Raw genomic sequence first — 16,629 nt, 5'->3', positions numbered from 1 at the left:
GTCTAATAGGAACAAGAGTTTGTTCAGAAGCAACAACAAGAGTTAGATGGCTCTCTGAAAAAGATCATCCAACAACAGAAGGCAGAGTTGGCCAATATTGAGAGAGAGTGCCTGAATAACAAGCAACAGCTCATGAGAGGTATATTAAATTCTGCAGCATGAATGTGTATATGAAGTGAGATCTCAAAAATACTGCATAGATATACCTTGGAAATTATTGGAATGCTTTTCTTCGCTAGGGTGGTAAAGGCAAAGATAAAGAAAGTTGTGGCAAATAAGAGAAAAGAGTCTTTCAGAATTTAGAAATACTGCAAAATATAGAATTCCTTTATGACAGAAATGAACATAGACATATAATCCATAAAATTTCTTTTGTCCAGGTAGTGCTAGAAATATATCTCATTAATTTTATGTATTCATTATGCCTTATAATTGTTGGTATACTTAATGGCTACATGATAGAATGGAATTTTAGGTACTTATTCCCCCTAAAAAATTAGCTTAGATTTTTTTTTTTCTTTGTTATGATTAAATGGAATTTTGGTTCAGGGTAGGACATTCTCTGTTTATAGCGCATTAGAACAAAATGGAAAGAGAAATAGATATTATCTTTATGTTGGTAAAATTTTACTATGGCTCAGAATGTCAATATATGTGTATAAGTTAGTGTATATAGAACACTTATGTAAATATTAAAATGACGAGCAAAGTACATCAATAAAGAGAGCAAAGTGACATTTTGAAAACTGCTATCTTCTAGCTCGAGAAGCTGCAATTTGGGAGCTGGAAGAACGACACTTACAAGAAAAACACCAACTGCTCAAACAGCAACTTAAAGATCAATATTTCATGCAAAGACATCAGCTACTTAAGCGCCATGAGAAGGTTAGTGAAAAGAAAGTTTCTTTTTTATTCATTTTAAAGTTGTAAACCTATTTAGTTTTGAAGCTTATTTTCTTAAAGAATGAATTTTAGATTTCCTTTATTTTATCCTAAAATTTCTTTGATGAAGTTTGGAGTAATTAATTGTATCTTGATCGTGATTGCAAACTGCTTTTCTACAAATTACAAGGAAGGTAACTAATTACAGTGCTTAAAGACCTCTTACACATTGTAATTTTCATCTTCTCTGCCAAAGAGCTATTTTGGCTACATTTGTGGTTCAAGAATCTTAAAAATTTGGACTTCCTGTACTTAGTAAAACAGAGTTTCAATATAAGACTCTTATCACTAGTAACTTTATTTTCTTATAAATTATTTTTTGCCTAATTTTTTTCTGGTCACTATACAACAAGGGAGAGAGTAATTATGGGAAACAACAATAAAATGACATGTTTGAATATACATGTGGATACTGAGTATTAAATTATATCTCTTAATATATCACTGGATTCTCTTTAAAACTTTCATAGGAAACAGAACAAATGCAGCGTTACAATCAACGACTTATTGAGGAATTGAAAAACAGGCAGACTCAAGAAAGAGCAAGATTACCCAAGATTCAACGCAGTGAAGCTAAGACTCGAATGGCCATGTTTAAGAAAAGTTTGAGGATTAACTCAACAGCTACACCAGATCAGGACCGTGACAAAATTAAACAGGTAAATATACAAATTATTCTCTTCTTTTAGGTTTACAAAATTCACATGATTTTTAGAAGTGCCATATAATTGTGTTGTAAACATTTGGAGCCGCTTTGGGTTTGTTGATTTTCACTTTAACTCTGTGGACTTGGGCTAGATACATGACATGTACCAACTTAGTCTTCCCAGGGTGGTGGTCCCAGAGCGCAAAGCCCTCCCTCCCATGCCTCACACCAGATCCTTGGCTAGACTGGTCCTAAGACCAGCCCAAGGAATGAGATGACTTGGACAACATTTTAAGTCAAAATATATGGCCTCACTATCATACTTCTACAGTCATGGTCACACACACAAATTAACTCAGAACACTAAGCAGATAGAAGGATCGAGGTTTTCATCAGAAGTTCTCCCCTCCCCCCATCATGTAGACTCCGGGTTTGAGTCACAGCATATTATTACTTGTAGCTTTAGTTTATTTTACTTTGTTTTGTTAAATTCTTTTATATCATCAGAATATGTAGAAATTACATTGCCTGTTAACCATAATTTATCTTTTTGTTTTTCCTTGTTTGTAGTTTGCTGCACAAGAAGAAAAGAGGCAGAAAAATGAGAGAATGGCTCAGCATCAGAAACATGAAAATCAAATGCGGGATCTTCAGTTGCAGTGTGAAGCCAATGTTCGAGAACTGCATCAGCTGCAGGTTAGATACAGAAGCATGACAACCACACTTGTAGTACACGGGCAGCACAAATAGCTGATTTTGAGAAAATAATAGCCAAAACAAACTGCACATTACTTGTGAAAATACTAGGATTTAAAGGTTGAGTTTTTTGTGTAGCTCCACATGAAGATCAGTTTAGTATCATAGATACTTGTTTAGATTTTATATAATGATGATTAATGTAAACATGAAGCTAAATTATAACCTAGGAAATTGTCTTTCAAAAGCAGTATTGAGTATTGTTTTTAGTATATTTTGCAAGAAGATGTACAAAGTTTTCAAAATGAGATAAATGGTTTTGTTGTCAGATTCTGAATTTTTTTTGTCAGATTCTGAGTTTAAAATTTCTCTTCCATTTAGAGGGAAATAGTTGATTTTCTTCTAGGTTTTTGAAAAAAGTGATAGATATAAGGGAATTTTTCTCCTAAGAAATTTAAAGGTTACTTTAGAGAGGGCTGATTTTGGACCATACCTGGAGTGTGCAAGCCCATCTAGTTTATAACCTAAAATGTTTAAAATTGCAGAGTAGTATATACAATGTGCATACTCTATGTATTTGCTTAACTTACTAGAGTAGAATAGTTCTGATCCCACATTCTGGTACCAGTGGGTGAAATGTATGCAAGCTTCCTTCTGTGAAATGTCAGTTTTATGCATAAGCAAACCTTCTTAGGAAAAACAAAGGCTCAAACTAATTCTAAATTCTTTTTATATGGTGTATAACACATCTAGCTTCTAAACTTGTGAAAATGAAGCTTTGACTGATTTCATAATTCTTGGCCCTTGGTTTTTAGAGGAAAACTTAAATCTCAGTAATAGCATGATGTTTGATGAATAATTTATTATTTTGGAAGTTATTGTATTTGTGAAAAATTGCTTAGTTGATCGAATTTTTTTTTAATCCAAACTTTATTTTCAGAATGAAAAATGCCACCTGTTGGTTGAGCATGAGACTCAGAAACTAAAGGAGTTAGATGAGGAACACAGCCAAGAATTAAAGGAGTGGAGAGAGAAATTGAGACCTAGGAAAAAGGTAATTTTAAAAGTTTTAATTAAATTGATAATGTTTGCACTCATCCATCCACCCAGCTATTGGCTCTTTACCTCATATGTGTCAGGTACAGAGTCCAGGTCAGGATATAGAGATGAAAAGACAAAGTCCTTATCTCCAAAAGGTTCAGAATCTAAAGATAAGCAATTACAAATTGGTAGGATCATTGCTCTGAAAGGAGGTAAGTACAAGATAACAGGGGAAAGGAGCAGCATTTATAAGCAAAGGAGGTGGAGAACTGTCTGGGAAAGTCAGGGGAAGGCCTTAGAGAGGAGATGCCTTGTAAGGCAAGTGAGGCTTTAAGGGTGAGTAAGAGCTTGCTAGGTGGATGGACAGATTGGGGTGGAATTGGGTAATTTAAGTAGAGAGAAGAGGATGAGTGAAAATGATGCATACAGATAATTACAAATAGATCCCTATCATTGGAACGTTAGGGTGTGTGTGTGCCTGTGTGTAGGCATTAAGGAGGGAAGAAAGGAAGTGATAACAGCTAAGTCTGGACAAGGTCTACTGGAGCCATATTACAATGTCCTGGTATGCTATGTAAATGTGAAATCCAGTAAAATAGATTTCTTCCCTCTCTCCTTCCTTTTCCTTGTTTGTACTTGACTCTGTGCTAGCCTGGTCTTATTGATTAACCGTTTCAGTGTTGTTTTTTCTATCACTATATGGTCCCTATCCCTCTGCTGACCCTCAAACTTAAACTTTCATTCCCTTTTGGGCTTCCTGCCTGCTATACATTTCAACCATTCCTTTCTTCCATACATCCAATGTATTTAGCCTCTACTGTGTGCCAGAGGTTTCTAGAGGAAATGACTAAGTCAGTTGATAGTGTGGCTTTTTAATTTCAATTTTATTTATTGTTAAGTTTTTTGAATAGTTAATACATTCATGTAGTTCAGAATTCAGAAGGTACAGAATGGTAAGCAGTGAGAAGTCCCTTTCTCCAGTTTCTCTTTTTAACTCTTTGTAGTCTAGCTTCCACTCCAAACTCCCCAGTTGAACTTGTTGACAGTGGTCATAAATGAGTAGCTAATAACCAAATCCTACAGCCTTATCTGTTTTCATTAAAAGTCTTATTTCTTAAAATTTTCTTCTCACCTGGCTTTTGTGATATATGTCTACTCATTCTCTGTGCTCTTTATCATCTTTTCTTTGTCTTCCTAAAATGTAGGCATTTCCCAGTTTTGCACCTTTAGTTCTATTCTTTTTTTTTACTTTTTAAATTTTTTTATTTCAGGAAATTATGGGGGTACAAACATTTTGGTTACATGTTATGACTTTGTCACATCCCAACCATGATTTGAGACGTGCCCTTCCCCCGCTACAATGCTCACCACATCCATTAGTTGTGAGTTTACCTACCCCCAACCCTCCCTACCCCCAAAGATTATTACTGTTTGAGCACCTTAGTGTTGATCAGTCAGTGCTAATTTGATGGCAAGGACATGTGGTGCCTATTCTTCCATTCTTGTGATACCTCACTTCAGAGGATAGGCTCAAGCTCTATCCAGGAAAATATAAGAGGTGCTAGATCACCATCGTTTCTTATAATTGAGTAGTATTCCATTGTATACATGTATGATATTTTATTAATCCACTCATGGATTGATGGGCACTTGGATTGTTTCCACATCCTTGCTGTAGTGAATTGTGCTGCTGTAAACATTTGAGTGCAGATATCTTTATTATAGAATGACTTTTGTTCCTTTGGGTAGGTGCCTAATAATGCTATTGCTGGATCAAATGGTAGTTCTACTTGGAGGTCTTGGAGGTATCTCCAAATTCTTTTCCACAGGGGTTGTATTAATTTGCAGTCCCATAGTTCTTTTCTTTACATTGATGATCTTATAGCTAGTCTTGGTTTCACCTGTTGCGTATTTATGGACAATTCCCAAACTTGAATAGTCGGGGTTGTTTAGAGCACAAACTCTAAGTCATACAGATGTGGGTTCAAGTGTCAGTGCTGATACTGATTAATTTTGTGTCTTTCCATTTCTAGCCCCAGTTATTCTCATTTGTAAAATGAGGATAATACCAACTACCCAATTGGAGCGGTTAAGAAAGTTTTAAAAAGTGATATCTTTATAGCACTTATCTAGAACCTGAGCCATAGTCAGGGTTCAATGAATGGTTGCTGTTGCTATTATTGTTTATATATCAGTTTGAGCTCTAAGCTCCCATTTTCCATCTGGATGTTAGATTCCTCTTCATTTTGTTCAGGCATCTGTGTGTTCAAATATCATTTCATCAGTGGTTCCTTTTTTTGATCACTATACATAAAATAGCCCCCATACCCTCCTCAAGCAAGCATTCTGTATCCGCTCTTCTTTCTTTGTTTTTCTTTATAACATTCATCGCCACCAGACACATTGTTTATTGTCTTCTCCCATGAGAAGATAAACTCCTTAAAAGCAGGAACATTATTTTTTGTTCACTGATACATATATCCAGCTTCTAGAACAGTTCCTGGCACATTGTAAATGATCAGTACAAGAGTGTTGACTAAAGAATGTAAACTCAGTGGAGATAAAACCAAACTCAACATTCTTTTTCCCTTCTTCTCTGTCTCACCTCCCCCCCATCGCTGTAGTCCCACTCACTATCAGATATTCTTCCCTGTATTCCTTTTCTTTTAATTGACATCTAGGCTAGAAATCTGAATTATTTTTCATTTCTGTCACACCCCGTATTTGGTTAATTTTGACTCTGTTTTCATAAATGTTTTCTCTCTTTCCCACTGCTATCCTACTACTTGCTTAAATTGTTCAGTAATATCCTAATGGAATCTCTGGTTTCTAGTTCTCTTCCCCTTCTTCCCACTTGCCTGCCATCACCAGAGTGTTAATCCACAAGAACATCTCTGATACTGCCATAGTGGTGTTGATGAGTCTTCAGTCCATCAGAATAAAACATTAATCCCTTAATTTGTCTTTGAAGTCTTTATAGTGCCACATTTGGGTCAAATCACCCTTTCTAGCTTTATCTCTCACTAGCCACTTTGTTTCTAGTCCATGTTCCAGCATTGGGTGTAGTCACCATTCTTCACACCAACTCCTCAGTTTCCTGCCTTTGTGCCATGGTTTCAGCTCCCTCTCTGGCATGCCTTCCCCATCCTGCCTGTCAAATTCTTATCTTTCCTTTAAGACTAAGCTCGTGTTTCACCTCTTCTGAGAAACCTTTCTGTATGCTTCCATCTTTTCCTATGCTTTGTACCTACAAACAACACTTATCCCTGAATCACTTCTCCACAAAGTCATTGATACCTATAACAAAATACCATAAACCGGAGGCTGGGAAGTCTGAGATCAGGGTGCTCACATGATCAGATTCTGTGAGGGCCCTCTTCTGGGTCACAGACTGCTGACTTCTCACTGTGAAAAAAGAACTTTCTTTTCAGGCCCTTACGAGGGCACTAATCCCATTTCTGAGGGCTCCAGTCTCATGACCTAATCACCTCCCAAAGGCTCCATCTCCTAATACCATCACATTAGGGATTAGGTTTTGATATATGAATTTTGGGGGTACACAGACATTCAGTTCACAACAATGCCTCAGATATTTATGAAGCACTTACTATTTTTGCTTTCTGTTATGGAGATGTAAAGGTTACTTCAAAGTGTCGTGTGAGGAGGGACAGACCATTAGTCTATGGATTAGCTGCAGGGAATCTTGTTTAGGTCCTATCTTTAAATCACTTATAGTCTAGTGTGGAAGAAAAGACAGGCACATTAATAACTAAAATAAAAAGTAGAAAGAGATAAGTGCCACATGGAATAAACAGATAATAGTTAATAATAGGTGCCATTTATTGGAGTGCATAGTATGTATTAAGTACATCATTATCACATTTAATCTTCACATAGCAAATCAGTGAGGTAGGTGGTATTATTCCTATTTTACAGCAGAGGAATTAAATGATTCTCTAATACAAAAAAGTTAAGTAATGGACCCATATAGCTGAGCTGGACTTGCACATAGGGCTGTGCAAAGCTTATGATCTTAACTATTGAGCAGTCATGTCTTCTTTGGGGTAATATACAAAGAAAGTGTTTTGGACAAGTCATTTTATGCTGTCAGCATAAATTCTGTATGTAATACCAGCACATAACAATTTCATTTTTCCTTTCTTTTTGAGACACTGGAAGAAGAGTTTGCCAGGAAACTCCAGGAACAGGAAGTGTTCTTTAAAATGACTGGGGAGTCTGAATGCCTTAACCCATCAACACAGAGCCGTATTTCTAAATTCTATCCTATTCCTAGCTTGCATTCCACTGGATCATAACATGGGAAGCATTCTGTGCATGAGTTTGGCTTTTTAAATATGTCATTCTATTCTCTTCATCTTCTGCCACAGTCTATGTCAAATAGCTCACAAAGACAATCACCTGCCTCACCTTCTAGGTGTTTTTTTGTTTTTCGTTTTGGGGTTTTTTTTTTTAAAGCAAAGATGAAGGGAAAACAAACTAAGACAGATGCTGGGCCATGTTGGCAAAGTAGCATCTTGCAGTAATTCCCTAAGGTGATTTTGTATATTAATCTTAAAAATTATATTCTTTAGACACTGTTACCTGAAAAATTATTAAGAGAAATAATGTTTAAAGTTATTTAAAAAAAACTGTTATGTCACTAAGTATTAATAAATGTCTTTTTACCTGCCCTAACTTCTCAGTGATGGCTAAATTCTATAACTGAAGCTCTGCTGTAGAGGATTGAAATGATTTTCTTTTGGTGAATCAGCTCTCATAAAAAAGCTATGAGTTGCTCAAAATGTTCTGTTGATTCAGTGAATAAATATATTTTATCTTTAAATAGGAACAAACTCTTTTAAAAGAGAGAAATTATTTCAGTAATTTGTTGAAAATAACCTATTTAGGCATGAGCTAATAATTGAGGGTGCTAGTTTTATTGAGATAGTGCCTAAAACACTAAATTTTAATCAAGTCTAAAATAGGATTTTCTTTTTGATCAACAGGGACATAACATCCTTAGCATTAAACATTATTGTGTTAAAAATCTTGCTCCTGTTACCATTTGATGGAAATTTTCATCCTAAAATATATGTTGTACAAAGTTTGGAAAGACAAAAAAAAAAAAAATAGCTTTTAGATGTGCAAATTGGAAATGTAAAACACCAAACTAAAAGTAATATAGATTTAGCCGTTTCAGTTTATTTTCTAAAATAATACATGAGTTAAATGACTTCCCTCCATCTTAGTGAATTCTGTTCGTTTAAAACTCTATGAGAAGCTTGCAGGCTCTGAGTTATATTTATAAATATATTTTCTGAAATTAATCTTAAAATAGGCATTTGTTCAGAATACTTTTTTTTAAAGGATTTAAATATTTAGGCAAATGTCAGGAATGACTTTTCATTGTTTTGAAATGAGGCTACTTACATTTTGGTTTTATTTTGTTTCATATTTAAATTATTTACTTTGAATGGGAAAAGCCTGAAACCTTTATCATGTGGTTGCTGATATGTGTAATTATTAATGAAATGTTCACTCTCAGTCCCTTTTGAGGCTTAGAATTTCAACCATGTGTCAGGTCGAACAGTATTACGAACTGGACTTTGGTGTGTGAGACAGCACACTTGTAAATGATGCTTGTTGCCTGCCATTTACAACCTATTCTCTCTTAAGAGTGCTGGGTACCAAATTGTAAAAGTTTGTTTTTAGTTGTATTACTTTTGAGGCTGGTGAAAAATTTAAATGCAACTTTTTGAGAACGCTGATTTATACTAAGAACAAGTAAATGTCTGTAGCACTTTCTTGTAGTTAATTTGAAAACTTTAGATCTGAACCTTATTTTGTCAGTAGTTTAAATGATTTAAAAATGCATGTGCGATTTTAATTTTGTAATTGTTTTGACAAGCATAATTTACTTGGACAACTTTGTAGGTAGCCTTAACTTCTGGCCAAGTTTGTTTTTTATATAAATATATATACATATATTATGTATGGTTGTAAATTCATACACTTATCACATGTATGTGTTACTATATACAAAACTCTTTTAATGCTTTATTCTCAAATGCTGGGTTGAAAAATGTTTTTAAAGCCTTTTGAAATATATATCTTTATAAAGTAATATTCAGGATGATGGAAATTGTTTATATTGTTATGATAAAAATGACAGTATAATGTTGCCCAGTGTATTTAATGATTTATTTGAAGAGGGAGTGGGAGGAAGGTTCTCATAACCACTTTCTCCTTTGAAATTTTCGGTTTATTAACTTCTTAAAAATGAATACTTTAGGCAGTAGGTATTTTTTCAGTATCATTGAAATGATACCCTGTGTGCTGAAGTTTGTGGCACCTAATTAATTTGGTCTGAATATTTGATTCTTTTCCTTTCAATTTGACATTCAGAGTATTGACTCAAGGAGAGAGGCTCAGAGTGGCATGGTTGATGCTCTGGGTAAAGTTATTAGCGACTCGCATCTCGCGTAAAACTGCCTTTTGGATTCAATGTGTGTGCTTGAGTTCTCTTTCAAACATGACCATATTCATATGTGTGCAAGACTATACAATGATACCTATGTAGAGGTGAAGCATTCATTTTCATACTTAAAGTTATATAAATCTTTTCAAAAAGTGTTTTGTTATAGAATATAGTGTTTGTACCCATACTGGCCCACCTCTTGTTAGGCCCTATATTCAAATAGATAATAGTGCTCATTCTTTCTTGCATGAAGTGTAGGTAGGGAGTGAGTGAGGGGCACAGACTTTGAAATCTAAGAGTACAGTCAAATTTCTTCCTGATTTGGTTGTTTTGTTGCTGTGGCAGAATGTGCCATGAAATGCATAAAAGAACTTCTCCATATGTGCGCCCTAATCAGTCCCCTCTCCTCTTTTTCCTGAGTGCTGTGAGCACACCAGACCTCCACACTTCTGTAGGTCCAGCTCCTAGAGCTTGGGGCACCAGGCTGCCTTTCCTAGTCCTGTTAACTATAAGGTATGAATTGCTGAATTAGCTGCTATTTTATGTGGAGTCACATTAAGCTTTTTCTTACCCTTCTCTATGGGGAAGCTATAGGGTGGGTAGGGAGGAAATTTAGAGTGCTTTTACTTTGCTGAAAATATTAGAACTTTCCTGTGACAGGATGCAGCAAATTGTAATTAAATATAAACCAGAACCAGAGCTACCTCTAAGTAATATTTCCTCAAGCACAAAGCTCTCAGGCATATGAGACCCACTTTAATAGAGGGTCTCTGATTTCTTGAGCATCAGTGAGTTTCAGAAGTGACTATTTTTTGTACTCTTCTAGTTTCCTTGTATACACACTTTTTCCCATTCCACACTGTGCTTAAATGACAGACTTCTGAGAAGCCAAATTCTGTCAAAGTATTAGCTAGAGATGTTGATTAAAGGCAAACCTAGACTGAAGTGGAAGAAGAGTGTTCCAGTTCTAATAGTCTTTTGATTAAATAATTCTTTTCTGGGAAATGATTTTTTTTATAGGAAATGGGATGATATTTTAAATGCTGTTCTTAAGTTGAAGGCACAACAGTTAATGCCTCTATTGTTGCTATTCTGTGGCTGATGTGGTTTTGATAAAGCTTTAAAATTTCTGCTACTAAGCCTGGGATAGAGTGTTTTACCAGTTTTAAATGTTGGCTGCAGCTTTTTGTGATCCTTCTCTGATTTGCAGTGTAATGAGTTCATAAGCTAAATTTTCAGAAAGAATTTTGTTTCAAATTATGCCTCTTGTCTATTTGAGAGCAACATGTCTTTTCAATCATGAGATTGACACACAAAAAATAAAGTTATTTCTTAATCTCTTTTGGGAAGCAGTCTTTTATTGAGAATCTTTGAAACTAGATTGTCCTGCATGAGAACACTTTGCAGGTTTTTTGGTCCTAGTTATATATATTTTAAAACTTGCAGTCCTCCAAGTCTTCTGAGCCTTCCAGACTTATTAGCATTCCTAGCCATCCCTAGTCCACACCACATGCACAACACACACACAAATGTAGTATTTACTGGTAATTTGCTGGAAGGTGTCTTTCCGCATGCCAACTCTTCCTTTGAGAGGTACTTAAAATATTTCTATCGCTTTCTGCCTGTGGACGCCGCCGAGGAAGCATCGTTTAAGTGTCTCTTCCCACTGCCGTCATGTCTAAGTCAGAGTCTCCTAAAGAACCCGAACAGCCGCGGAAGCTATTCATCGGAGGGTTGAGCTTTGAAACGACCGATGAGAGTCTGAGGAGCCATTTTGAGCAATGGGGAACGCTCATGGACTGTGTGGTAATGAGAGATCCAAATACCAAGCGCTCCAGGGGCTTTGGGTTTGTCACATATGCCACAGTGGAGGAGGTGGATGCGGCAATGAATGCACGGCCATACAAGGTGGATGGAAGAGTTGTGGAACCAAAGAGAGCTGTCTCTAGAGAAGATTCTCAAAGACTAGGTGCCCACTTAACTGTGAAAAAGATCTTTGTTGGTGGCATTAAAGAAGATACTGAAGAACATCACCTAAGAGACTATTTTGAACAGTATGGGAAAATTGGAGTGATTGAAATCATGACTGACAGAGGCAGTGGCAAGAAGAGGGGCTTTGCTTTTGTAACCTTTGATGACCATGATTCTGTGGATAAGATTGTCATTCAGAAATACCATACTGTGAATGGCCACAACTGTGAAGTAAGGAAAGCCCTGTCGAAGCAAGAGATGGCCAGTGCTTCATCCAGCCTAAGAGGTCGAAGTGGTTCAACTTTGGTGGCGGTCGTGGAGGTGGTTTTGGTGAGAATGACAACTTTGGCCGTGGAGGAAATTTCAGTGGTCGAGGTGGCTTTGGTGGCAGCCGTGGTGGTGGTGGATATGGTGGCAGTGGGGATGGGTACAATGGATTTGGTAATGATGGAAGCAATTTTGGAGGTGGTGGAAGCTACAATGAGTTTGGCAATTACAACAATCAGTCTTCAAATTTTGGACCCATGAAGGGAGGAAATTTTGGAGGCAGAAGCTCTGGCCCCTATGGTGGTGGAGGCCAATATTTTGCCAAACCACGAAACCAAGGTGGCTATGGTGGTTCCAGTAGCAGCAGTAGCTATGGCAGTGGCAGAAGGTTTTAATTATTCCCAGGAAACAAAGCTTAGCAGGAGAGGAGAGCCAGAGAAGTGACAGGGAAGCTACAGGTGACAACAGATTTGTGAACTCAGCCAAGCACAGTGGTGGCAGGGCCTGGCTGCTACAAAGAAGACATGTGTTAGACAGTACTCATGTGTTGGGCAAAAAAACTCGAGGACTGTATTTGTGACTAATTGTATAACAGGTTATTTTAGTTTCTGTTCTGTGGAAAGTGTAAAGCATTCCAACAAAGGGTTTTAATGTAGATTTTTTTTTTTTTTTGCACCCATGCTGTTGATTGCTAAATGTAATAGTCTGATCATGACGCTGAATAAATGTGTCTTTTTAAAAAAAAAAAATTTTCTATCAACATATGTATATATATTTCCTCCCCACCACCCTTGGGACGGATTATTTTTCTCACCAAATATTTCACAAATCATATGACCTCACTTCTGCTATAAAATAACCTCTTTTTGTCATTGGTAAGTTCATGCAGGATTTAGTAGACATTAGGCAGCATCATTTGGCAAGTGTTCAGCTTGGCTAGAGGGAAGCATAGCATGTCATTTTCTAATCAAGGAGCATCATGCACTATTGAGCTCATTCTTGACTTTTTTTTTTTTTTTTAAAACAAAAGAGCCTCAGATCCATTGCTGTCCAGCTGGGGACATATATCTGCCCATCCTCTTTCTGGGTTTTGTCGGGAGAAGGTAGCAAGTTTGGAGTTTTACCCCATTTCACTTGAAGATTTTTGGGTATCTTAGTAAGGTAAATCTGGTAACAAAGGAAAAATTCCTAAGTCTGATTAATCAAGATAAGAATCATTATTAAGGGGGATATAATACTTAAGCCCCTGAAGCTACTTTTAACAAGAGTCAAAGCTATTAAAATGTAAAATTAAATTCAGCCTTTGGGTACAACTGGTAAGTTCTTTTGAAAAAATTATTAAAAAGGCACATCACATTAATTGTATACAATAGTAAGTTTTCATTAGGGTAAAACTAAAGGTGTTTGAAATTCTTATTTTTAAAATTCCCATATTCAGAGCAGGTAGCTATCAGGATATAATAAAGGAAGCAAAAAGACCATGTAGTATTGGGTGCTTGACTGAGTTTTGCTGCTAGCAATTGTTTGATACAGTGGAACTAAATAATGTGTTTTTTCTAGGATAATATGTGGGATACTCAGGAGAGACGATATGGAAAACAAACATCACAGTCTTTTAGAAGTAGATTTAATTTAATCCCATTTAAAATTATCCAGTAACTAAGAGGTCACAGTTTGTTGTAAATTCAAAAATTGGCCAAGTATATCCTCTTCTGAATTTGAGTGTCTGATTTTACTGTGAATTTCTTGGGGGCATTTGATATTTGTTCATTTTTCTTTAATAGGAATTTTGATATTCCATATATTACTTGCCTTACAGTCATAATTTGCTCCAAGGTAAAGCACTGCATTAATTGCAAATAATCTTGTTGCTCATTTGTTGCATATGTGTTTATTTCAAGTATTAGTAACTCATGCTTAGGGAAAACCTTCATATGCTTTGTAATATGCCCAGATTGAGTTGATAGTTGCAAACAAAGGTCTGTCTTTAAACATCTCAGTGATTAAATGAAATGCCAGAAGCTGTGTCCCAACATACAACCAGTTTTTTTTTTCTCGTGTTTGTAAGTGTTAGACCCTGTTAACCCAGAATTTTTTTTAATATTTCTTTGATCAGATGAATCGTATTAACCATGATATTAAAAAAGAAAAAAAACTTTAATTGGAAATTTTACAATTGAAATGACTTTATCTTATAGACCACATACAAATGTTTTTAGACATTCAAAAGTGCTTAAAAACCAACCGTGCTCAGTCCCCCATGCCATTTCCTGAGTGCAGAAGAGAGGGTGACATCTCGAGCCGAAGCCGTCTGTCCTCAGCATCAGGTATTCTGTCCCCTCCCCCTTCCTTGCCCATTGCCCCTCACCCCTCTTTTCCTATTTGTTGTGGCCTAGTTCAGTATAACGTATCTGTGAACTCTAGCATGGACCTATGGACAGATCAAAGCTACAGTCAGACTTCTAAGCAAGTGGGAATACGCTATACATGTAGAATGGGATAACTATTAGAAACCCTGTCACCTCCTACAGGGAAAGTGAATGTCTTAATTTTTTCAGTTGCAAGAGTCACTTCTTAGCCAACTGTTTTCTGTGACCAGAGAATGCAGAGTGAACAGGGGAGGAAGGAGCTGACAGCACAGCCTTGCAGCAGTTACCAGAATACATCCCCATCAAGTGTCACCTCCAGGAAGGCACCCCATTCCCGTCTTCCATTTTCTGGGCTCATATTTAGGCAAAGCTCTAAGACTCCTGAGCCAACTTGTATGTAGCTGGCTCTCCTAGGTTGGGGCTTGTACTAAGTATTACAGAAGCCAGGGAGCTCAGGTCTAGATAGAAGAGAAGCTAGTCTCATTCTAAAACATTGCAGCTATTCTTAAAGTCTACCCAATGAAGCTGTTTCAGATTGTGTATCTTTGACTGAGTTCTATATATGTATATTTTGTTCAGACTAAAACAAGTGTTGCTAGGGGACTATTTGGGTATGCTGTCTCCGTAGGACATTGACAGACTCCAGCTTTCACCCTCTGGAGACATTTGACCTAAGTGTCATACGCATTGAGAGAACTGGTCCAGGGGGTTGTCCCACCAAAGCGTGCTCATGGCTTGATGGCGATACTACTTCTCCTTCTCCGCCCAACATAGACTTGGTCACCTGAAAGAAGATGAGTAGAAAGTTTAAAAATATCTGTGGTCTGTGGGGACCTTAGCTTGGGCAATTACTGCAACTGTGACCCCTACGAAGATGGTTTCAAAGGTTAAATCTTTTGTAAAGACTCAGTTTATTTACATCACCCCCTTTCATCACCAGCTTGGTTCTCCTTTTCCTCCCTGCCTTGGCACTCTCCTTCCTTTCTCTCTCATTGTGAGTGTGATTGTTATGCAAATTATGTTCTTGGCAGTGTCTGCCTTCAGTGATTGGCATTTGTCTGAATTTCTCGGGCTTGCTCTGGAACAAATCACTTGCTTCTCCACAGAGCACCTGCCTTGCAGCACTCCAGAACCCACAGCAGCCAGGGCTTACCTTTGTCTCCTTTTTCGCCCTTGTGCCCTCGAGGGCCGGGTGGCCCAGGATGACCTTGTGGTCCAGCAGGGCCCCTGTCACCTAGAAGGACAGACGGGGACATGACAAAGTGATGCATGAGTGTGGGGACTGAGGACTAGGGAGCCAGTGTAGCACCAGCAATGGGAGCTGCTGTTCAGCAAGAGGTCACTGTCATGTAGGATCGTGGGGGCTGGCTTCCTGCCACCACTTACCTTTGGGTCCTGGGGAGCCCACCTCTCCCTTCTGGCCAGGGGGTCCTGGAATGGCTCCATAAGCTACAAGGGGGAGAAAAACTGGCCTTAGACTAGCGGTCACCCTGAAGCTTGGGAGGTCAAAGTAACACAGACAGATAGATGGTGATGGAGTTTGGTCTTTTAAGAGGAAACAAAGTTTAGAATTTATTCAGTTTTCAGCATCTCAAGTGTTAATAACTGGAGGTTTTTCCTGAGACTGTTGTCTCTGGAGCAGGCCCCGTGTGAGACTGCAGCGAGTCAGATGCTGTGAGAGCAACTGGGGTGCCCTTACTTCGGAAGAAGTCCATGAGGTCCGAGGTCACGTTGCTGTAAGCGGAGAAGACCTTGCTGATGCCAGGTGGCCCCTGGGGCCCAGGCTGGCCTGGTGGGCCCTGGACAGTGTAGGCCATCCCTTGCAGCAGGCCCTGACCTGTAAAACACCAGAGTGTGGGCGCAGGAAGCAGGGGTCGCCCGGCACCCTCTTCAGCAGGCAGTGCCCCCGGAGTACTGACACTCCCCGCAAGGGAACAGCCCTGCTGACTTCTTTTGTATTCCCATGTGGCTGGCACAGGTCTCTGCCCACTGCGGGCCTGCATCAAGTGTAACTGTGCTGATAAACTACAGAGTGAAAGGACTCCCTAGCCAGCATCCTTCCCTCAGCCCCGCCAGAAGACTAGCATGGCCCTAACGACTCTTCTGGGACCGAGAACAGGTTCGGTGTTGGGAAGGCAAAGCACAGGGACCCCTGTGTGCTGTGCCCTGCAGCTTAGTTTCCAGCACAGGGGCCCTTTCAGCCGAGTGGGCTGAGAACT

At 38.1% G+C, this 16,629-nt stretch overlaps 3 protein-coding genes across 4 annotated transcripts in view; 2 read left to right on the top strand and 1 right to left on the bottom strand.

Annotated features, from left to right (window-relative positions):
• Positions 1-11,141, top strand: part of SLK (STE20 like kinase) — a 50,734-nt gene extending 39,593 nt beyond the window's left edge. For both annotated transcript variants that reach the window (XM_045568862.1, XM_045568861.1), the window contains 6 exons: positions 10-139; positions 761-885; positions 1,413-1,601; positions 2,159-2,284; positions 3,225-3,338; positions 7,495-11,141. In XM_045568862.1, the coding sequence (XP_045424818.1) occupies positions 10-139; positions 761-885; positions 1,413-1,601; positions 2,159-2,284; positions 3,225-3,338; positions 7,495-7,641 (831 nt within the window). In that variant the 3' untranslated portion in view covers positions 7,642-11,141. The remainder of the gene's footprint in view (positions 1-9; positions 140-760; positions 886-1,412; positions 1,602-2,158; positions 2,285-3,224; positions 3,339-7,494) is intronic.
• Positions 11,142-11,228: 87 nt separating this feature from the next.
• On the top strand, positions 11,229-12,786 carry LOC123650245 (heterogeneous nuclear ribonucleoprotein A1-like). Its single transcript, XM_045568864.1, is given in 3 exon segments — positions 11,229-12,069; positions 12,072-12,415; positions 12,418-12,786. Coding segments are annotated over 3 exon segments (1,140 nt in total). The 5' UTR covers positions 11,229-11,477; the 3' UTR covers positions 12,622-12,786.
• A 1,393-nt stretch (positions 12,787-14,179) lies between these two features.
• COL17A1 (collagen type XVII alpha 1 chain) overlaps positions 14,180-16,629 on the bottom strand; it is a 46,616-nt gene continuing 44,166 nt past the window's right edge. Inside the window, exons 54-57 of the mRNA XM_045568860.1 lie at positions 16,110-16,247; positions 15,797-15,859; positions 15,564-15,644; positions 14,180-15,194 (exon numbers count right to left, since the gene is read on the bottom strand). Of these exons, the coding sequence (XP_045424816.1) occupies positions 15,139-15,194; positions 15,564-15,644; positions 15,797-15,859; positions 16,110-16,247 (338 nt within the window). The 3' untranslated portion in view covers positions 14,180-15,138. The remainder of the gene's footprint in view (positions 15,195-15,563; positions 15,645-15,796; positions 15,860-16,109; positions 16,248-16,629) is intronic.

This window comes from Lemur catta, chromosome 14 (genome assembly GCF_020740605.2).
Source record: "Lemur catta isolate mLemCat1 chromosome 14, mLemCat1.pri, whole genome shotgun sequence".
Taxonomy (NCBI): Eukaryota; Metazoa; Chordata; class Mammalia; order Primates; family Lemuridae; genus Lemur; species Lemur catta.
This window is presented reverse-complemented; position numbering and strand designations above follow the sequence as displayed.